The following is a 23,069-nucleotide window of genomic DNA, read 5'->3' on the forward strand; positions in this document are numbered from 1 at the left end:
AATTTCGGCAGGAAATGAACTTTTTTGCGTACACAAACCTCGCAACGCCGTCGCCGTGCAATATGGTTGGGAGGAGAGCAAAGAGAGGGCGCTGACCGCGCTGACAGTATTTTGGTATACCGTTTCTTCGATATTTTGAAGCATTGTCTCAGTAATTCTTGTGATTCTAAAAGTAGTGTTTATAGGAGATTAGTAGCCGGTCGTAAGTTCATTGTGTATTACTTAGGTATCACGTGACAGGAGTACTCCCATCATGACTTTTTTAGCTGTTACGTGGCGCAACCTACCGTCCGATTTAATTTTTCTAATTTATGTTGTGTAATAATTAACCCGATTTGAGTGCTTAGGCTCTATGTGTGGCATCACACAGGCAAACACTACCAGGTCGCACACAGAAACAGGGGGTCAAATTTCACTTTACAGTTCCTTTAAGAGCTTCTTTGACCGAGCGTATTATCCGCTCCCAACACCCGCCCCACCAGGGTGCCCTTTCGACGATGAACTTCCAACGAATTCGATGATTGGCGGCGAAGTTCTGCACACCAGGTGACGAGAGGACTGCGAGAAGACGGGACAGCTGGTGGAAGGTCCTAGCGTTGTCGGACATGATGACAGAGGGTAGACCACGTCGTGAGATGAATCTGCGGAATGCTGTTAAAAACCGCTCGGTGGACATCTGATGTACAAGTTCAAGGTGAACGGCGCATGTGACACCACATGTGAAGACAACAATGTAGGCCTTTTGTTCGCGAAGTGCGGCATGCGAGACGTAGAGAGGCCCGGCGAAATCAATTCCCACAACATCAAACGGATGAGTCTCCTTGATTCTTTCTCTATAGGCAGCGGGGCCACTGGTGCGGTTTCGGGTGACAGCTGTCTGTACTTGCATGGACAAGTGTGCAGCGTGCGGCGAACTGTTTGACGACCCTTGAGGATCCAGTACCTTTGACGCAATTCGCTGAGGGTGTCTTGAACTCCTGCATGATGCAAACGTTCGTGCGTGTCCAGGATTACCAGAACACTGAATCGGTGCTTCGACGGGAGGAAAATCAGGTGACGAATATCGATGGAGTCGTCCATTTGCTGGAGCCGACCTCCTACGCGAAGCACGGCAGTCTCATGGAGGAAAGGCTGCAAGGTCAGTAGGGTAGAGGTGCGCGATACTGGCGCGGATCTTTGAAGTGCTGCCACCTCCTCAGGAAACGCTTGTGCTTGCGTGTTGCGTACCCCGACGAGTTCGGCTGACGTCAATTCATCTGCAGAAAGTGGACCTGTCGTCCTTGACTGCGGGTAGCGCAGATTGTGGATGTACCTGAGCACGTGAGCCGTAAGCCATAGGATATGCTTCAGTGAATCGGCCAACCGCAGCGGGAGGTCCATTCTGGTCGCGACTGCCACACAGCAAACTTCTTCCGTCGGGAAGACCTCTGCATCAACCACGGGAGCAGCCGCTGAGTCGAACTCCTGCGATAGCCACCGCGGACCTGACCACCACAGCTGGCTGTCGAGCAGAGCCTTCGCGGATACGCCTCTGTTTAGCAGATCCGCGGGATTGTGTTTGCCTTTGCAATGGAACCATTGTTGCGGGTTTGTCAGCCGTCGTATCTCGGTTGTGCGGGCTGCGACAAACGGCGGCCACTTGTCAGTGTCATTCTTGACCCAGTGCAAAGCTATTGTAGAGTCCGTCCAGAAGGTGGCCTGGAGTGCTGCGATGGGCAGGGAACTGATGATGCGACAGAAAATGCGCGCAGCGAGTAGGCACCCGAGAAGCTCTAGCCGGGGTAATGTTAGAGTCTTCAGTGGAGCAACGCGGCCCTTGGCGATGAGCAAGAAAACCTTGATGCGGCCGTCGCTTGTTCGACTGCGAACTTGTGCGACTTGTTCGACTGCGTACACTACGACACCGTACGCCCGTGGGCTTGCGTCTGCAAATACTTGAAGATCGAGCAAGCTGTGCTGGGATCCGAGTACCCATCTTGACTGCCGTACCTCCGAGAGAGTTGCCAGATCGTTCACCCATGCGTGCCATGCGTCCAGCAGTGGTGGCTCTAGAGGAGAGTCCCAAGGCCATTTTTCCTTCCATAAAGTCTGGAACAGTAGGCGCGCAGTAATGGCGAACGGAAAGAGGAAACCCCAAGGATCATATAGTCGAGAGAAAACCTGCAGTACCCCACGTTTCGTGGAAGGGGCGTCTTTAGCGGAGGCCTGGACGGACCGCGCGGGGACCCAGATCCCGTCGAACTGTCTGTCCCACGGCACATCGAGTACCCGAAGAACAGACCCCAATTCAGAGACGTTGTCGTATGCGATTCCATCATTTAGATATTTCTCTTGAAGGACTGGGGAGTTTGACGCCCATTTCCGAATGTCCATCCCTGCCTCTTGCAAGATGGCTCTGGTGTCCTTGTAGAAAGTCTGGGCTTCTGCGACATCCCTGCACCCGACTACCAAGTCATCCACGTAACAGCTGGTGGAAAGTCGTGCAGCAGTGGCTGGGTAACGATGGCTGACAGATCTGAAATGGTGCTGCAAGGTGGCCGCGAGGAGGAACGGGCTGGAGGCAGCCCCAAAGGGCACGCGTGTCATTCTCCACTCCTGCAATGGCGGGTACGGGTTGGAGGCAGATGGAAGGTCGGAAACTCGGAGGAAACGAAGAGCGTCGCGATCTTCCGGCCGAATTAATATTTGGAGATATGCCTTCCGGATATCGGCAGTGAGGGCTACCGGGTGGTTCCGAAAGGTGAGTAGGAGATGCAAGAGGTCACTGTTCATGTTCGGCCCTTTCGACAACACGTTGTTAAACGACGGTTGGCCAGCGATGTAGGATGACGCATCAAAAACAATTCGGATCTTGGTTGTGGCGGTCTCGCTACGTACTACGGCATGGTGAGGCAGATAGTAGAGATTACGGTCGGGATCAGGGCTGGTAACTTGTTCCGCACGGCCTTCTACGAAATATTCTCTTATTGTGTTGTCGTATTGCCGCAGAACCTCTGGTGCGCTGCTAAATCGTCTGTGCTGGGCTCGGAGCCTATGCACTGCCGTGGCTTTGTTGTTGGCATCCGGCGGAAGCCCAGGCTCCTTAATCATCAAGGGAACCTCATACCGCTCTTTCGACTTTGCTATGCGCGCCTCGAAGACCCGGAGGTCCGTGCTGCACACGTGGCTGGCTGTGGGTTCGGGACTTGTGATTCCGAGCGTGTCAAGTTTCCACAAGTCTTCGGCATTACACTCAGGCTCTGGGTCTCCGCAAGTGAGAAGTAGGGCACATGTCGATTGGGGGAGCCGGGTATGCACGGTCGTTGAGCCCTGTATAACCCAACCAAACACCGTTTCAACGGCAGTGAGATCCTCCGTCATCCTCTATCGTCCCGTTACAAGACGCCAGTAGTTGTCTGCTCCGACCAGGATGTCAACACTTCCGGAAACGCCTGATGTTGACGCAGGTTGCAAGTCACACTCAAGTAGCATGCGTGTTAAATGCGGATCCAGCGAAGGGCTCAGGGACTTGCATATCTCGGGAATCTTTAGAGCTTCTAACTCGAAGGTGGCGTCACGGCCTGTAATGTTTACAGTGACCTTACTGCATCTGCGGCGGGCAGATTGCGTTGATCCAAACGCGTAGATGGCCAAGTCCTCAACGTCGATAGTCGCACATTGTAGGCTCATAGTGCGGTCCTCTCTGATAAAGGTCCGTTTGCTTCCGTTATCAAGCAGGATCTGGACTCTTGCCTTTCCTCCGGGGCCAGAGGCATCCGCCGCAGCACTTTGAAGCAGTAGGACGGTACTGTCCATAGAAGCTGGTGTTGCTTGCGCTGGAGACGGCGCTGCGGCCGTTGCCGGATGGGGTTCAGCGGCTAGAGACGCTGCCACGGGCTGTATATCACAGAGTATTGTGAGATGGTGACCGCTGCACTTCCTGCAAACTAAACTGGCTGAGGTTCGACACTGGGGTGCATGATGGTAGCATTTTGCACATCGATAACAGCATCGCGTGGAGCTCAGCAGCCGCCTTTTCTCTTCTGGTGTTACGGGAACGGGGCAATCTTCGGTGAAGTGGTCGCTTGCACAACAAAACGCGCAATTGCTCTGGGAAGCTGGAGCCCCTGGACGTTGACAGCAGCAGGGAGGGCTGCCGCGGACGGTAAGCGTGCTTGCAGGGTGCTTTCCGTATTGTCCTTCTGAACGTGCCGGGGACGGTGAAAGGCAGCTTCTTCCCTACTTTTGACTTGCACCAGCAGAAAGGTAAGAAGAGCGGTCACCTGTTCCGCTGTCGAAAAAGTCCTTGGGCCGTCAGCGGAGGGAGCCCCGCCGCCACTGTCCCCGCCAGATGCAGCGTCCGCTCTCCTGCTGTGCTGAAACTGGACGAAGAGGACGGTAGGAATGCAGCGCGTAAGCACCCTGTATAGAACGACATCGTAACTCGATCGGGGTATGCCAAGCGATTCCAAAGCCTTTGTATGCCGTGACGCCTCGTCGTACAGATGATGCAGCTGGGCTACGTCACTACAGCTATTCACCGAATGGAGGGCCAGTAGCTTGTCTAGATGTTCTGCTGAGAGTAGATCTGTGCGCCCGAATCGTTGTTTGAGAGTCAATCTTTGCCAATCCTGCAGTTTTCCTCCGAATTTGGGGATCTGCAGCTTCGGCAGCGATACGGTGCGACTTGCTTGAGACGGCGGATCCCCAGTCGTGTACAGCTGTACAGTCGTGTACAGCTTGACTGACGGCTGCTTCGATCCGCTTTTCGTGCTCCAACACAGCGTTGTTCTCCTCATCGAACCCAGCATCGTCGTCGATGAGTTCGAGAATCTGCTGATCGAGGTTGCACAACGCGGCGTTCCGTGCAACCAGGTAGTCCACGTCTACCTCAACGCTGGCCTTTGGAATATCGGGGCGCGCGAGGCATTCTTATAGATGCGCGATGGTGCGGGTGTCTTTCATTGCACTGGCATGCATAGATGCACCAGCATCTCCCTTTCGACGACCAGCCATTCGGTGGTTCACTTTTCGTGGCATAAAATGGAAGGAAACTGATTCAAAGGGTATCCATACGGTGACACTACACTATCAGTGCACGCAACCAAGAAAGGGTACACTGCACCAAAGCACACTCCACACCGTGCTGCTGGCGTCACCCTAAACTTAAAGTTTTTTTTTTTAATTTTCACGATTTTCCGCAAAGGACTGAAGTGTGAGACGTTAGAGCGAAATTTTAGCTAAAACGTTAGAAAAATGGACCCACTATATTGGTGACTCATCTAATCAGTCAACAATACAAATTTTAGAGCATCGTATGTCCCTCAACCTGTTGCTTAGTTCCCATACTCTCTTTTCATTCCCTTTATTTTCATTTCAAAGTCCCGTACCGCACTTACCAAGGCTTTCTTCAGTAATCCTAGAAGGCAGCTGTGCACACGATAAAGAGCTTTGTGTGAAAAGAGAACCGCGAGCCCGCAGTTGGTTCCTCAATGAGTTTGAGGGTCGTACAACACGGTGACTCCGCCTGCATGTCCTTCGAGGGGGTCATAAACGAGCTTCCTGCGCGAGACCAGTGGACGCCATGCGACTGGTGAGATTATTTTTTCTTACAGCGAGTAAGATGACCTGTGCTTGTACCAGAGTAATACTATTGCGTGAAAATAAGTACTGATATGTTTTACGGAATCATAATGAATCGTAGTGGATGATGCGTAAATTATACTTTTTTTTTGCTTCCCATAGATTGCTAGAGCCATTGATTTTATTGATCTGAGGCATCGACATGATACTTGTGGGGATGACGACAAGCCAAGTGGGTTTACTGTAACGCGTAGACAACCGCCGCCCAAGATAGGGAGCCCGAGAAGGAACGCTTGTTCACGTCGGTAGCCCCACACCACGAAGCAAGACGTCGCTCTCCCGCCTTGGCAGTCTGTCATAAACGCTTCACTGTCCACGGTTCCCGTGGCGTTATCTATCATCCGAGATGAATTTTCCGCGCAGACCAAAGGAATTTTTGAGGGAGTGGCCCAATAACGCTATCGCACTAATATTAGTCTTAGGTGAGGTCGACTGTGCGCTTAATACAAGAGAAGGCAAATAATCGACGAGGACCAGCCCTTAGGTATCCTGGTTCGCTGGAGCGACAGCGTAATAATGTTGCGTTATTTTCAGATGTGCCAACAACAAATTTATTTGATGATGATGTGTCTATATAGCTGAGCGCAGGTGCGTTCAATGACTTATGCTTGTACTAGATACTAATATAATACATGCTCGCCGATTCTGGATGATTTTGTTTGCAACCCTCTAGTATGGCTAACCTTTCCCTTAGTTTTTTTTTTCTCCATTAAAAATATTCCCCCCTCCGCCCAAAGTCCTTGTCTGTCAGGCCCACGAGCCCACGTTTATTTCTTATGCCTTTCGGGGGTGGTGTTTGGATATCATAGACGCTACAGGTAATCACTACAAAGTACTATAAAACACAGAACCCTGAATAATTATTTTTTCAATTTAATAGTTAAACTGTTGTGGCGCCGGGGGTTGCGGCCAGAAAAGAAAACACAGCTGAGGAGAACGAAGAATACCTGCAAGGACGGAGCGATAATTTCTGTCTGGAGGCATAGCTCGTGGAAGCAAGTTCGAGGCTCGTGGTCGAGGATTCCACGCGAAGACACGGCTTCCTGCATACGACAGCTACGACGGGCTTTCGGAATCTTCCTGATGCTTCCAAACCTGTGGAGGGCCGAAGCTACTTGCCCGTCGCTGCTGCTGGTGCTGACTCGTGCCGACTCTCTGTGCCTACCATCCACTGAGTTCGTTAAGCCTGCAAACTCTCCCGATACAACGAGGGCGTAGATCCAGTCCGGTCTGGCAACGCTTCACACCAGGCAAGTTATCCGTCAGTATTAAAGGCGCTTTACTCGCTTTGTGTTTCCTAGTCTCTTACCGCGTCCTCCTAGACCCGACCACCACAATTTCTGGCGTCCCCATTTCTAGCGGCAAACCCCATCCTCTATACCAAGCGTTACGCATTACGCGACCGTCTACCGTGGCGTTGATCGTACGTCTTCCGTTGGATGCACCGTTACGTACGTCTTGCGTTAAGCAACCGTAACGAGTCTTGGATTTGGGTCAGCTCGCCATCACGTAAACAGACCCATTCACCACATAAACAGCATGTCTGAAAGGGCACGCAGACAACTTCAAAGTACCAACGAACTGAGGTACGCCCCAAAATGACAGCATTGGAAGCGAATAGAAATTTATTCAGAACACTTACGACATTGGTTTACGCGTCATTTGGTAGCAAAGCACATCAAATCCGACTCACGTCGGACGGCGGAAGACCTCTGACCCCACATCGCCTTACTCTAACTACCCCAGGAAAATGACTACCCACTAAGGAATTATTTAACAAGGAATAGCAAGCCGTCCTTTCTGGGTGACTTTTCCTGTCCCCCACCCATATATAGATCCCCCCCATATCATACGCCAGTAAACAATTACATGTTCCCCAATTTTCGATCATTTTGTTTGCAAGCCTTTAGTATGGCGAACATTTCCCTTTGTTTTCTTTTTTCTTCATTACAAATACCCCCTTCCAAACAAAGTCCTTGTCTGTCAAGCCCACGAGCCCATGTTTATTTCCTAGTGCCTTTCGGGGGTGGTGTTGGATATCATAGGTACCGCAGGTAATCACTACAAAGTGCTATAAAACACAGAACCCTGAGTAATGTTTTTTTTTTTTTCAATGTAACAGTTAAACCAAAAACAGCGTGTCTGAAAAGGCATGGAGACAACTTCAAAGTACCAACAAAATCAGGTAGACTCCAAAATGACAACACTGCAAGCGAATAGAAATCTATTCCGGAGACATATATGACATTGGTTTAGGCGTCATTTAGTAGCAAAGCACATCAAGTCCGACTCATGTAGCGGAGTTGTACCAAATGTCGGCAGCATGAGCGCCACCATTCTGTTGTAACACTTGGAATGCAGGTCTCCGTCGATGCATAATCACAGTGTTCAACACGCATGCAACAACGCGAATTCTGAAGTCCCGTTGGAACGCGAATTTACATATGTTAGGGCGAGCACGCCATACCTGGTAATTCATCTACGGAAAGCAAGACGGAGGATAAACAACGGAAGAAAAGCAGTACGTTGCAATTGCTTCAATAGCACCGGGTCCCAATTATGGCGATGACATACAGTCAACCCTCGATTTATGAACACCCTTCGTTTCTCGAAGAATCGTTCATAAATCGAGGGATTCATAAATCGAGGTGCGCGGAAGAGAAATGGGCTGAAATACGACGGGAAGTGCACTAGACTACGTCTATCTGTGAAAATACTTCGTAATTGCGCTCTCCACTCTACATTCGGCTGTAGTTGTCTTCTTCGGAAGAGACGATCGAAGCCTGGCACCTGACTCGTGCGCCTGGTACTCAAAGCACTGTATCGTACTGTGAATGTGATTCCAAGCTGAGCGAGCTGTCACAGCTTCGGAACAGTCCTGCTAGTTATCTTCACTGTCACTATGATCACCCTCGGCACCATCATTTGACAACTGCACTAAAGTACCATCATCAAGCGGCTTACATATGTGTTCACCGTCAGCACAGGAAGAAATGCACTCCTCTGTTCTCACGCTCTAATTCTTGTGGTTGCGGACACTGTACGGGTGCTTGGCCTTTATGCTTTGTTCATCTTTATTGACGCGATCCCAGTACTTCCCCGTGCGTCAGCAACCCCGTTCATAAATCGAGGTCAGGACACACATGTTTTTGCGGTTGGTTCCCTGAAAATCCGGTCACAGTTCGGATATCGAGGGTTCATAAACCGAGGGAGAAATAGATGGAAAAAGTATGGTTCCTCGTGACGCCGTTCATAAACCGAGGGGATTCGTAAATCGAGGGTTGACTGTACATAGATTCATAATAAAAGCGTAGGATTTTGCAGTGCAAGGGAGCTTTTTTAAATCTCAGTAATTTGAGCAATTTGCTTCATCAGAGTTGTCGCCGCAGTCGTCGTCTCCGTTGCATTTGAAGGTAATAATAATGCACTTGTGGTTTGCACATTTGAACCTTCCTTCGCCGCACTCGTACTCTTCGCAATTTCGCTCGTCAGACCCGTCATTACAGTCATCGTCCCCATCACACTTGTAGTTTTTGTTGATGCACTTGTTGTTAGCGCACTTGAATCTCAACTCTCCGCAATCGTATTCCTCGCAGTTTTGTTCATCTGAGCCATCGGGACAGTCGTTGGCTTTATTGCAGATATCCGCTTCCCGAAGGCACTTCTTTCTGGGCTCGCAGAGCAACTTAGGGTCATCACACTGTGGAACAGGGCAGTTCTCTTCGTCGGAACCATCTCTGCAGTCGTCATCGCCATCACATTGAAAGCCGCCGTTAATGCACATGAAGTTCTTGCATTGGAAGCCGTCGCAAGGACGACTTTCGCAGTCAGTTTCGTCGGACCCGTCGGGACAGTCAGTGTCCAAGTCGCAGACGTACCGTTTGGGCAAACATCTGTTCAATGGCTTGCACAAAAACGTTTCCTCGTCACAGTCAGGAACGGGACAATCCTGAAGTTCATCTTCGCCATCAGAACAATCAGCGTCGCCGTCACATTGCCACTCTTGAAGAATGCACTTACCGTTGTCACAAAGGAACCCTGAGCAACTTTCGCAGTTCTGCCCGTAACTGCCATCCGGACATCCAGACTCCAAGCTATGAACCTGTGTTCAAATGCGAAAGTTCGATGTTAATTAACCGAATAGAAAATACTCTAACACTGTAACATAATTTAATTTAAAGTTGCTCGAAATTTTACACGCATACCTTTAGCAGCGAGGCTGCAACGAGCAAGAGTACCCAACCGAATGTTTGCATCTTATGCAAGTTTGCGCTAATCCCAGCTCCTCCACTACTCAGGATGCCCGATACTAAATTCTATATGCGCATTGGAGCTGTGATAGAAACGTAGCGGATGTCCGCGTTGTTACCGGTGTACGTTCTAGAGATTGCTTGTTGCTAGGAGCAAACGCTCATGCGGCAAGTTAACGACGGGAATAAAGTTCTGTACGATCATATGTCGTTCACTTACCTCTGCTAATCTCCGCTAACCATTACAGTAGATTTCACTGCCTTCAGAAACTTTCGTGGATTCTGTACCCACAGAACGATTAAGCGCACATTCATATCTAGGGAACGTCGCTTTGTGGATGCTGGGTTCGTCTCAAGTACGTACCCGTTTGCTCCCGGACACGTTTCGAATACGCCCGTACAACGCTGCTAATCAAGAGAAAATTATGCGAAATGGACGTCGTAGGACCTCCGATGCGGATCTTCGAGGGACATGTGGCCTATCTATTTTGTCCCCATAGGATAAGTCCCCATAGAACAATAGAAGGATCGTAATTTTAATCGTGAAGTGAATAAAACGACACCAGTGTGCACCCAAAACACTTTATTTCCACTAGCTTTGAACACTTTGAGCTCATTGGGCCTTACACGAGGTTTCATCATTTGTAAGCTAGGCATTTGGACATGGCTGCGTGCATACGTAAGCAGTACATACACACGTAAGCAGCAAAAATGAATGTGACAAGGTTCCATCTGCAGATCAGTTAGCTTGATAAAGCCACAGGAGGGGGCTTCCCATGTGAAGTTGTTCAGACAGCCTTTTTTACATTGCCATTGCGAATTGCCTTTGCGTACAAAGTGGTACTACAGGCATGTAGGCTCGGACCCCTTCGCGCTTAATGAACAGCTATCGATTCCTTTTTTCCTTCATTCGTTGTCCAGTCTCTGGGACTCACCGGCCAAGTAGAAGTTCTGCCGCCGATGTACACTGATAGAACGACACCGACATGATACAGGCATCATCGAGCTCAGTCTATGGCAAATGCGGCTTATTAATGTTTGTCAATACTTCCCATTTGCCTAGCACCCCTATGTGTAACGCGCGCGCGCGAGAGAGAGAGAGTTTATGCGTTTAATGGCACAAAGGCAACAAAGGCCAAAGAGCGCCAAAACTATGGTAAGTGTGTGGGAGATGATGATGGGAGAGATGATGTTGGGGATATGTGGGACGATAACAACAAGTGATAGTGAGTGTGGTAGTTAAAAGCTATCTACAGGTATAGGGGTGGGAGCGATGAGATGGTCCAGGACGACAGAGGAGGACTACAAGTACGAGCGATGAGAGATTTACACGATGATCGAGTTGGGTGACAAAGGCTAAAAGCGGAGCAATGCTGAACATCTATATCTGACTAAGTAACCCACACTTGGTCAAAATTGGATGACATAATCAAACGGCACAAGAGGAGTGTCACCCAGTAGAAGGGCTGGGTGGAGTGGGACATGCTATCTGTAGAATGCGGTGAAATACTGTTGGCGTTGGTGTTCGAAGTGAGGGCAGGATGCCAGTACGTGCAAGACAGTCAAGCTGTCACCGCAGTGCGCGCAACCTGGTGGATCCTGACCTCTGATTAGGTGGTGATGCGTAAGCCATGTGTGCCCAATCCTCAATCTCGCGTAAAGAACTTCAGAGGATCTGTTGATGTGTTCAGTCCGATGCGGGGGGAAAACGTGTGGCTGTGTGACGTGTACCTTGTTGTTTTCTTCCATGTCCCACGCCTGCTGCACTGTGTGTAGACAGCTCTCTTTAACACTGGCAGGATGTCTTGGTAGGGTGGTCCTAGAGGTGACTCCTCTTGTGACAACGCTCGCCGAGCCTCACGGTCGGCTCGTTCATTTCCCGGCATCCCAGTGTAGCTGGGGACCCAGCAGAGACAAATTGAAAAGCCTCGGGAACAAAGTTGAGTCGCAAGCGCCCGTACTCGCTTGACGAGGTGATTCTGGCTGTCATAGCATGAAAGCAGCGCACGCACAGAGCTTAGCGAATCGGAGTAATTTACTGAATGCGTTACATGGTAAATTATTGCAAGCTCGCTCAAAGAGAAAGCATCCGACACTTTCCGAAAGACGCTGAGAGGCATAGCCGTTAAGGCCTGAAAGAACATGTAAGATGAAAACAACAGTGAGTAGACCACAAATAAAAGTAGCAAACACGCTAATATGCCTATATTAGAACAAAATAGGCTAAAACAAACAGTAATAAACAAAGGCACCACGGCCGTTTACCTGTATTTCGGTAGACAGTGGCCGCCTGTGGGGTATCCGTTACCTGCGAGGCATACTCACTGAAAGCTTGACAAATTTTCTAGCTGTGCTGATGCTGTTCGCGTTCGAAAATTGCCGCATTACTTCAACATATCGGAGACGCCATCGTGTTTGACAACTGCAGCAGGCACGAGCAGCTCGTCCGGGGCAAGGTAAACGTGAAGCGACCCCCCCCCCCCCCCATCACAGACGACAGAATCAGCGTAAAGATTTGAAAAAGAAAAGAAAGAAACCGCTCATTCGCACTGCCGAGCTCATAACTTCAAATACTTTTCATTCCTGCTTTATACTGTACAAACAGCCTGCCAGGAGAGAACTGATGTTCTGAGGCTGGAACAACATAGAAAGGACAAATACATACAAAGCCTCATATTGCCTAAGAAATTAACAATGAGAGGTGGAAGTCACAGAAAACGTTAGCCAGCTGTAGGACTCGAACCCACACCTTCTCGATTTTCGGTCCAGGGCTCCACCAATTGAGCTAAGCTAACACACCTCCCCAGCCACTTCCAAGGGCGCGTCATCTGAAGGGACAAATCAACCACTTGAACCAACCAACCGGTTCGCTCGGATTGCTCGCCCATCTATGAAAGAACAAAGCAGGATGTGATTTTTCATCGTAAGGGGTAAGCTGATAGTATATGATTGTTTGTCGTCTTTCAGGTTTTACAAGCTGTGTGATCAGGCTTCAGGTCTATTCATCCACGGATGTTGTGCTGTACTTCCAATCAAGCAGCAGCTGCAGGCTTGCGCTTGTGTCCCGTCAGTAAGCGTGTACAAGAATAAGTTCGCGGCCGGCGTTGCTTCTGCTAATTTCAGTCTTGATTTTACAGGCTGCGCCATGTGAAAGAGTAAGTTGGTCAACGAACTTACGGTTCGAACATTACTCATTTCTGATTGAATGCTCCATTCAGACACCTTTTTTTCCAGTGCTTCAGAGACTTGGTTTTCTTCATGCCGCAATGCAAATGGATCTTGAAATGTTCCGAGATCCATCGTAGCTATCACAGTAAATTTGTTACACCTCTATGAGTGTAAAATGAGTGTTAGGTTACTCGCACCCTTATGAGTGTAAACGCTACACCCCAATGATGGGTGTAACAGGGGTGTCACCTATTACACCGAAAAGAAGGGTGTTTATTGAGTGTATCGACCCAAAAAATGGCAGGTTCTTAAAAAAGAGGCTTGCTCCCAAAATTCACGGAAAACTAGTTGCACTGATGCACTGCGACTTGCATTCCAAGAGTGAGCATCTTCACTCTTAGAGCTTAGCTAGCTGTGCACTCAAAGGGCTTAGAGGAGCTTAGCTATCTTCCCGGTTAACCACGAAATGTAGAATCAACGTTGAAATAACATTGCAAATCTACAATAGCATCGTAGAATCTGCGATGGCGTGCAACGTAGGTTCTAATAGAAAATGTCCGCTCAAAAACACGTACAATCAACATAATCTTATAACGTTATTTCTACGTTGACGTTTGTCTTTTCTGCGCTGATATAACATTCACCTAATATTGTGCATTACTGTTTATTCTACATTGTCTACTGCTACTTCATCATACTATACATGTATGTTACGTCAACCACTTCTACTGGCGCAAGAGCGCAGGTATCCTGAAACCTAAATTTTGTCCAAATACAATTCTACAAATATGTAATAGTGAATATTCAAGATGACAATGAGGGGCATGTCCTTTTATGTGCACGTTTATTAAAATCTTAAATCAATTAGTGAAACATGTACAAAAAGATAATCCCTGATAATGGTAATAATAATAATAATAATAATCACGTGATTGCTACACATCTTCGGAACGGTCATCCCTGAAAGATAACCAATAACACAGTTCATTTCATCTGTTAGGATAGCAGCTCAAACACCCCCATAAATAGGCATAAAGAACACAAACTGTGCAACAAGTGATAACAAATGCCTGACGGTGACTCACCGCAGCTTCCTTATAGATGGTTAGATGCGGAAGCAGCTTAGGCAGACCCAAGCGACGTCTTGTGGTTTACGCTTTACTCTTCGTTGTTGTAGAGACACCAGGTACTTTACACATGTGTGATGCTATCCATGCGTGTGTGTGGATGCTGCAAAACAGTCATCTTTTATCAATCCAGGGTCACCTCGCATCCATATGACGAAAACACACGCAGTTCAAGCTTCCTGACAACTGTTACTGAAGCTATATTTAAATAAACAATCCAAAAAAGCGCAACCACTTCACTCTACTACAAAATTAGTGGTCATACAAAAAAGAACGAACTTTGGAGAACAGCACCGTCAGATGTCAAAAGGTATGCTTTCCTTTATATCAAAGGCCAGTGTAGCTTTGCCAAGCTTGTCTACTAGCAGGCTGCTCACAGTTCACAGAATATGCCACCATTGCTTTCGTCACCTCCAATGCAAGATCTCACAAGGACCCTAAAAATAGTACCTGAATCAACGAGGTGTGAAGAAATATATCATTTTGCAATATGCAACATCTGAAATAACTGCGCTTTGTACTGTTCGAACGCACGCAAAGGTGCATTTCTCACGCACACACATCACACACAGACCCACAGTTCGCACGAATTCGTCAGTTATGCGCACCAGACTCTGCAGGTAAAGAAAACGATAGCTGTTAACTTCGACACTAAGGTGTTATTGTGCCACACCTCCACCACATGTGATTGTTGGAAAAACAACAATGCAAGAACGACAAGGAAGAAGGACAACTCACCTCAACGTGAAAGCCGGGGAACAAAGGAACGCTGCCTCTCGCACACCACGGCTTCGCTGTTATGCTCAACGTAGTTCTTCACCGTATTGGCCAGTACTGCATCGATGCTCCAGAGATTCCAGTACAAAATACGCGTGATGCTGAAGTTCCAAAGACTCTTCCATGTAACAAAATGTCATTCCCTACCGAAGCACGACGACGACGCACCTCGTCACTTTGAAACGGCGGTTGGAGAATGTCGATGGCGATGAGGCAGAGGTCGTTACGCGTTACGCTTCGGCTCGCGCTTGTTGGGAAATTCGTTTCTTGCTATATTCCTCAACCTACGTGACAGATCATTATAATTCCCGTTTTTTTTTTCATTTCGTCTCATAAACATATCCTCCCCATTATAATTCCCGCGTAAACGGTAAAATATGTTTCTCTCTCTCTCTCTCTCTTAAATTTGTTTATTGACTATCGTGAGATACGTGATGAGTCGTTTACAAATATGGTTAAAAAAGGTTATAGGTATGAGGGTATCAAATAAATATTATTAATGTCAAATAATAATAATAATAATTAAACACTATCACAAAGAAAACTACACCAGCTTTGAGGATTGTGCGATATACACCCTGATCTGATATAAGATAAGTTAGAGTATGCCTCATCCATCTGGAACCCTCACCAAGACTATCTTTCCCGTGAGCTCGAGAGTGTTCAAAACCGCGCCTGTCGCTTCATATGATATAATTATGCTCGTCACTCCAGCATAACAGAAATGAAATCTAGCCTTCAGTTACCTCCACTTAACATATGTCGCGTAACGTAAATTCAACGTTTGTGCAAATATATTTATTTCAATGTTTTCGCAGTATTTCAAAAGATGCGTAGAGCTAACAGTGTGATTGTGTTTCCGAAGGAATTTCCGTGCGCTACTTTGAAGAAATGTCGCAGTTACTTTGCTGATGTGGTGTTTGGCAATCAATTCTAATGCAATGTTGCAATAGCATTGCTCACAAAACAGTGCATCAGCGACCTAATCTTAGCTTTGCAGCACTATCGTTATATCAATGTGTCTGCTGCATTTCGAAGGATGCGTAGAGCTAACAGTGTGATTCTCTTGCGAGAGCACTGTTGCACATGGTACATTGAGGAAACGTTGTAGCTTAGAAATGTTACCTCTACGGAACGACTGAAACATTGCAGCAACATCGAAACAAACATATTGCTGCAATGCTGCACGTGTTGCATGCATGCAGCATTTCCGAGACACAATCATCACACTTGCTCCGAGTGCTCCAGTAACACAATGTTTGCACGATTCTTGTTCTGTGTAATTCCCACCAATAAACAATGAATAAAATCTTCGGAATTTCCCGTGACGTTCACCCTCATCTGTCAGTTTGTTTTTGACGACGCGTTCAAATTTAACGGCAACGTTTCGTTCACAAATGGAATGTTACCACAATGCCTCTAGTTCAATGTTGGTACAGCATTTTGAGACGATGCATTTTACAAACAATACGATTGTGTTGCTCAGGCAATGTTTCACTTACCGCGGTGAGGTAACATTACAATTAGTGTGACCATTATGAGGAGAATTAATTCATACTGTGAGAGGCATATTCTGGGGCAACACTGCGGACGTACCATGGGAGATGACTATGGACAAAAGGATCGAGGCGAGGACAACATAATCTCAAAGAAAATTAATCCGGCCGAGAACTTGAAATTAATTACAATCCATTCTTACGCACGTGTGACTGCGCGCTGACCCTCGATATGGCGTTCTTCCATAGCATCAGTGCGACCAAAGCCCCTGAGCCCTCGCGTGGCATAGTGGTTGTAATGATCGCCTTCTGAATCCTGTCTGTGCTGTCTGCGGTTTTCCCAGAGCTTCCCGGTAGACTTTCAGGGACGAACGTCGGCACCATTCCTCTGAAGTCTGCCCAGGAGCAGGACGATTACTGAATATGTAAGCATACCGTGTTCACTTGCACATATTTCAACAAGACTGTAGTGATCCCCTGGCGTTGCTTTTGTAACTGTGCTACACTGTAAAATAAGTGGTCATTGGCAGTGTTGCATCAACAGTTGCATCAACATTACAATATCACATTTTTTGCAATATTGTTTCTGTAATATTGTTGCAAAATAACGAAGCCGGTCTTTAGCAACGTCACACCAGCATTGCAATGTCACATTTCTGCAATGTTGTTTCAATAACATTGTTGCAGCATAACGAAAGCGGCCATTAGCAACATAACATCAATATTGCATGGCAATATTGGTGCAATGTCACTGCAACAATTGCGCTGAGTGGGTGGGTATGTCCTGTCCCGAAATTTTTTTTTTATTAAACAAAGATATCAAATTCTGCATTAAAACACTTTTCAGGAGAATAGCTTTTTTCCTTGGCATTTTAAACTCTTTTTAAAGAAAGGATGCGAAAGATTCGAGATTCGTAAGATTCGTGGATTCATTCACGAAAGGGGATCATAGTAGAGCACCATAGTCTCATCCCCTGTGACAATTAACTTCAATATTTCTTCTTCGTTCTCTTGACAGAGCTCCAAAAACTCTTTGGCACAGATGACGCGCTGTTGCTTTTGAACTGACGAGAGAAGTCGTGGCACCCATCTCGCACTGACCTTTTTCATGTGAAGGCCCTCGCCGATGATGCGAAAAGCGGTTGTTTTGGAAAGCCCCAGCCTTTCTGAGATTTCCTTCACCTTCAGACGCCTGTCGCTCAGCACTTCCTCCTCGACAAGAGACAAATTTTCTTGTGTCACCACTTCCACTGGACGACCATCGCGTGGATCATCTTCAATGGACTGTCGCCCCAGGCGAAACTGCTTAGCCCAGTCTTTTACCGTTCTGTACGACGGAGAGGCTTCCCTGTACACGTTGTCCAGTCGCGTTTTAATTTCTTTAGGCGAAAGTCCCTCTTTCGTCAAGAATTTTATCACAGCGCAGTACTCGGCTTTTTCCATTTTAACTGAAGAGTGCTCCCTAGCTGTTTGAAATGCCGCTCTCCAACCGACAAAAGCATGGAGAGGGTTGAGGGTGGTGCTCCGGCCCTCCAACAGATGGCGCCACGCATCCTTAATCGCATTTTCAAATTCGCGCGCATTTTCTACCTCGGGCCGGAAACTTGTGGAACCACCCTCGTACCAGCTCCTGTGGCATAGTGGTTAGGATGATCGCTTTCCACGCCGAGACTGGGAGGTGACACGGGTTTGAATCCTGTCACCGGCTGTGCTGTCTGAGATATTCCCTGGGTTTTCCAAAGACTTTCTAGACGAGCGTTGGAACAGTTCCCCCTGAAGCCGGCCCAGGACACATACTAACCCCCTTGTCCCGCACTCCTTCCTGCTGTCCTCTCTCCATCTGTCTACGTCTGTACGCCGCTCATAGTAACAGTTGCTTCGCGGTGCTAACACGGAATTAATATATATATATATATAGATTAGAAGCTTAGGAGGGCGGTTGACCGCGAGAATGAAATAAGCAGGAAAAATCAGAAGACGACAAAGAGCTTACAGGAAAACACAAAGGGGAGTTTATTAACACATATAGGGATAGGGGTCGACGTTTCGGCAGTCAGCGCTGTCGACCAGCGCAACGTCGACCCCTATCCCTATATGTGTTAATAAACTCCCCTTTGTGTTTTCCTGTAAGCTCTTTGTCGTCTTCTGATTTTTCCTGCTTATATATATATATATATATATATATATATATATATATATGTTTAGTCAAGCGTTCCACAATCCCAGCTGTGGATTGTGGAACGCTTGACTTGTAAACATATACTTCAATTGCAATCATGGAGCATTCGGTAATTTTTATATTCGTATATATATATATATACGAGGGGTGTTCAAGTCAAACCGGGTCTTTCTGTCTCCTGAGTGTACAAACGGCTCGCGCTACTTCTTTTTCGTCATTTTCACACGCGACAGGCCTCCGCGTTCACCACGTGGTGGTCCAAAGTTTGTGCAAAACAGAAGACACGTGCTAGACAAGATGGCCGACAACGAGGTGAGCGCGCACATCGAACTGCGAATTGTCATCAAGTTTCTCGTGAATGAAGGCGTAAAGTCATGTGAAATTCACAGAAGACTTTATGCTCAGTATGGCCACCATACACTTAGTCGCAGCAAAGCGTTTGAGTGGTGCAAACGGTTCCGAGACGGCCGTACATCAGTGCAGGACGATCCCGGCCGGGGCGGCTCAGAGCCCAGTGTCAGAGTTCCTGAGAACATCCAACTTGTGGAGCGCCTGATCCTCAAGAACCGACGGATAACATGTCTCGAACTGGCTCGAAAGACGGACCTTTCTATGGGAACGTTGAATACTATCATTCATGAACACCTCCAGTTTCGGAAAGTTAGTGCCCCTTGGGTCCCGAGGCAGCTCTTCGTAATTGACCGGCAAAGAAGATTGGAAATCTCCCAAGAGCTAAGGTACCGTTTCGACACTGAAGGACAGCCGTTCCTTGATCGGATCATCACGTGCGATGAAACGTGGGTGCACCATTTCACTCCTGAGTCTAAATGCGCATCAAAACAGTGGAAGCATCCAGGCTCGCCAGCTCCCAAGAAGTTCCGAAGCACCCCGTCTGCGGGTAAGGCCATGGCCACGGTTTTCTGGGACAAGGCTGGCGTTGTTCATGTTGATTTTCTGCCCAGTGGTACCACCATCAATAGTGCATATTACTGCCAGGTTCTCAGGGATGTGCATAAGGCGCTGAAGCAAAAGCGGCCGGGTCTCATCACCAAAGAAGTTCTCCTACTACAGGACAATGCACGCCCGCATACCGCGCATCTCATGACACGCGCCTTACAGGAGCTTGGGTGGAGTTGCTGCCACATCGCCCTTACAGTCCAGACCTCGCCCCCAGCGATTTCCATCTCTTCGTGCCACTGAAAGCCTTCCTTGGGGGCCGCCACTTCAGCTGCGACGACGCGGTCAAGAATGCGGTCCGATCATGGCTGCTACGCGCCGGTAAGGATTTCTACGCTGCTGGCATCCAAGCCCTCGTGAAACGTTGGGACAAGTGCATTAGTGCAGCTGGAGATTACGTTGAAAAATAAAACTAATTTCTCGCCTGTAAGTTTATTTTACTTTTGCGAAAAATGAAAAGTCCCTGTTTGACTTGAACACCCCTCGTATATACGAATATAAAAAAGAGTAAAAATAAAAGTAAAACAATAAGACGTGGATGACAGATTACAGGAAAGTGAACCAAAACCGGTTCATTTAGTGGGTAATCTAACACAAATTTTATAATGTACTATGAAAGGTTTAAAAGAGCGGTCGACGTTTCGACAGTGGCACTGTCTTCATCAAGATATTTGTCCTGACGAAGGCAGTGCCACCATCGAGACGTCGACCGTTCTTTTATATGAAACCGCACCGTGTGTGATGAACAAGTTCACCAGTCTTTCAGCAGTCAGGGTCGATTCACACGATGCAACTTTTTGTTGCAACTCCCGATACAGTTGCACGCAACCGCAGTTGCACCAAAGAGGTCCCTTTCATACGGCGAGCAACTTGGAATGCCGTAGCTGTTCCCGAGCTCGCCAGATGGCGCGAAAAAACATCATTGTCATCATTTTCGTCCAATCGCACTGCAACTTCCGCTCGTTGCAACTTGAATCCTTTGCGAGTTCGATAATTTTGCATAATTTCCACAGGCCAGTGATAATTTCATCGTCTCCCGTGCCGCCGCTGCAATAACTGACACATCGAAGTCTTCCTGATTGGTGTGATTGACAGGTTGCAGCTAGAGTTGCAGGAGAAATCGCTCTTGGAGCGATCGGCTGTGCAACTCCTGCAACTCGACTTGCGCAACCAGAGCTTCGCGTTCACAATGTGCAACTTGGAGCCGCAACCTGGTTGCGCGAAACGAAAATTGCATCGTGTGAATCGACCCTCACCGAAGTGTAGCGGTCGTGAAAGAAAAGAATGGAACGCCTCCGCGTGCAGAACAATGCGTGCCCAAACTGTGCTCTCCCTGCACTTTGAGTATGGTGAGGACACCTCAGTCACCCCGAATAGAAGGCACACAGTCACTTTTTTCTCAGATATTCTATGCACAACAGACTGTATACAAAACAATATTAAAACTTGTCCGTACTTCGTTTTACAGATTGCCGAAAAACTGCTATCTAGTGTGATTTTTCTCAATATGTGCAGTCGGTCCACATATGATGTATACATCTCGAACAGAAATTTTATATCAAAGGAAGCTTATGTTTTGCTATTTTTCGGAGTGAATTTGTTAACTTATTAACGCTACTGCAGAAGTGGAATGTGCGTTAGAATAGACCGTGCTTCGGAAAAATGCACCGTATTTATAAACCTGTTTTTCAAAAGCAGCACATCCGATCTTGACTAAAAAATCTGGGAAATGCAGTAACATGATACATTTCTAATGGTCCCACTTTTATGCAGGCAATAAAAGTAGAACGGCACTCACAAAATGAAAAAAAAAAAAAAGACGACTTCCAGAACCGCCGGTCACTGCGCTCATGCTGGGGCATCACTGCAGCGCAAAAACATGCGTATGCGTTTCGCAACAAGGTATTCGCATGCTTCTTGCCCTTGCCAAAGAAGGGACATTTAGCTTATGCTTTTCTTAGCAGTTTTTCCGGTTCGCTTTTATGTTCCAAGGATTTCACAACAGTCACACGAGACATATAACGATGTTATGGAAGTCACACAATAAGAGCGCGCCTTCCCAAGCAGCACGCCGATATTGGACCCATATGGGCTGCCAAGATTACCAATATTGGTCCAATATGGAATGTCAATATGGGACCAATATGGGGAGTGCAACCAGGCTCCATATTTAACCAATATCGGCTGCCCATATTGGCAAGCCCATTTTGCCCATATTGCGCTAATGTTTCCGTGAGAACGCCAACAGGGAGTCCGTGTAATAATAAAGCATTATCCGGTATACTATCCGCCACTGATATTACTTCTTCCTTCTTTTTGCTTTTTCATTTCTGCAGTCTTCTTATTGATCAACGTTCCATGGCGTTTCAAAAACGACACCACAACGCGCTAAAAACGAAGAATAGGTGCCAGGCCCGTCTTGCTAAATGCCCCAGGGACTCGTATTGTCAACTGTATGATGGGACAAACGAATGCTTCCCCACATGACATTTAAAAAATAGTACTGTCCTCGCCCTAAAAGCAGAGAGCAGGATCAACTAGTGATAGGCAGGCAGTTCCACGGAACTGCCAACCATCCCTCAGAAGCCCTAATTGATCGCAATATCGTATGAACCAAACATTTCCAATCCGCTCGTACCAAGGAGCGAAACACCTTCGCGGCGGTGACCTACATACGCCTCAGCAACTCACACTGCCTGTAGTAACTTGAAAGCACCTAGCGTTACAGACGAGCCATCCCTTCCTATCAGACATTGTGTTTTTCACTCGACCTGCCGCAATTCCGTTGTCATTAGAAGAAGCGGCGACATTTTAGCCCGAATGAAACGTCCGATCCGAGTGGCGCGCATGCGCATTAGTTGTAGAACGCGTGATTTCGCTCAAACGACCACGCTCTCAGTCGGTTCGACCGATTGGCATTGCATCGCGAGGTAAGATGGCGGCTGTTTGCAGCAAGTATACCTGTGCGCCGACGCCACTTTGACTGGCGGCGGCGTAGAGCCGGTTTTGCCACTGGCGGCGGCGTAGAGCCGGTTTTGCCACTGGCGGCGGCGGCGTCAGCGGCGCGAGGGCGTAAACGCGTAAGCCGTCCACAAGCGTACCCAAGCGCTGGTAGCCTGCGAGGTATATACTGTTTAGACTACAGTCGAAACCACATCCTAAAAATGTTCCATTTTTTATTTGAAGACAAAAAGTCTAACCGTAACAAATTTATCACAAACAATAGATCTATTTCGATCACATTTTGACTAGAACAAGCCGTGAAAGCCCGTTGTCTGTGCACAGTAACATGGTTGCACACGCGCTGTACCCTCAGCGGGAATTTTTACAGATGGTATAGTTGTCATGCACAAAAATCAACTCGGCCAGCGGGAGGAGGAGGGGCAACGGCCCCGGTGCAACGGTGCCCATGGGGATCAACCTAATACTATCACGAATGAATGAAAACATTAATAATAATAATGACAGTATAAGAGCCACAAAGCTCGAGCGT

The 23,069-nt window shown here is 47.6% G+C and overlaps 2 protein-coding genes and 1 long non-coding RNA gene across 3 annotated transcripts; 1 reads left to right on the plus strand and 2 right to left on the minus strand.

The window, feature by feature from the left end:
• Positions 1 to 654: 654 nt before the first annotated feature.
• Positions 655 to 3,360, minus strand: LOC135384591 (uncharacterized). Its single transcript, XM_064613787.1, has one exon. It carries the CDS (start codon positions 3,358 to 3,360, stop codon positions 655 to 657), a length of 2,706 nt encoding a protein of 901 aa, XP_064469857.1.
• Positions 3,361 to 6,578: 3,218 nt separating this feature from the next.
• Positions 6,579 to 10,076, plus strand: LOC135385365 (uncharacterized). Its single transcript, XR_010420391.1, has 2 exons — positions 6,579 to 6,872; positions 9,219 to 10,076. It is a non-coding gene; the product is annotated as an uncharacterized LOC135385365 (long non-coding RNA).
• On the minus strand, positions 7,697 to 9,920 carry LOC135385364 (very low-density lipoprotein receptor-like). Its single transcript, XM_064614654.1, has 2 exons — positions 9,828 to 9,920; positions 7,697 to 9,724 (listed from the first exon to the last, which is right to left on the minus strand). The coding sequence occupies exons 1-2, from the start codon at positions 9,876 to 9,878 to the stop codon at positions 8,969 to 8,971; spliced, it is 807 nt and encodes a 268-aa protein (XP_064470724.1). The 5' UTR covers positions 9,879 to 9,920; the 3' UTR covers positions 7,697 to 8,968.
• Positions 10,077 to 23,069: the final 12,993 nt, after the last annotated feature.

This window comes from Ornithodoros turicata, chromosome 2 (genome assembly GCF_037126465.1).
Source record: "Ornithodoros turicata isolate Travis chromosome 2, ASM3712646v1, whole genome shotgun sequence".
Lineage (NCBI taxonomy): Eukaryota > Metazoa > Arthropoda > Arachnida > Ixodida > Argasidae > Ornithodoros > Ornithodoros turicata.

What these genes read in the sequence shown, in the direction of transcription:
- LOC135384591 (XM_064613787.1), bottom strand. Translation starts at nt 3,360, where the DNA reads ATGACGGAGGATCTCACTGCCGTTGAAACGGTGTTTGGTTGGGTTATA.
- LOC135385364 (XM_064614654.1), bottom strand. Translation starts at nt 9,878, where the DNA reads ATGCAAACATTCGGTTGGGTACTCTTGCTCGTTGCAGCCTCGCTGCTA. An exon ending in TTGCAGCCTCGCTGCTAAAG is followed by an intron (nt 9,725 to 9,827) that starts GTATGCGTGTAA and finishes ATTTGAACACAG; the next exon opens with GTTCATAGCTTGGAGTCTGG.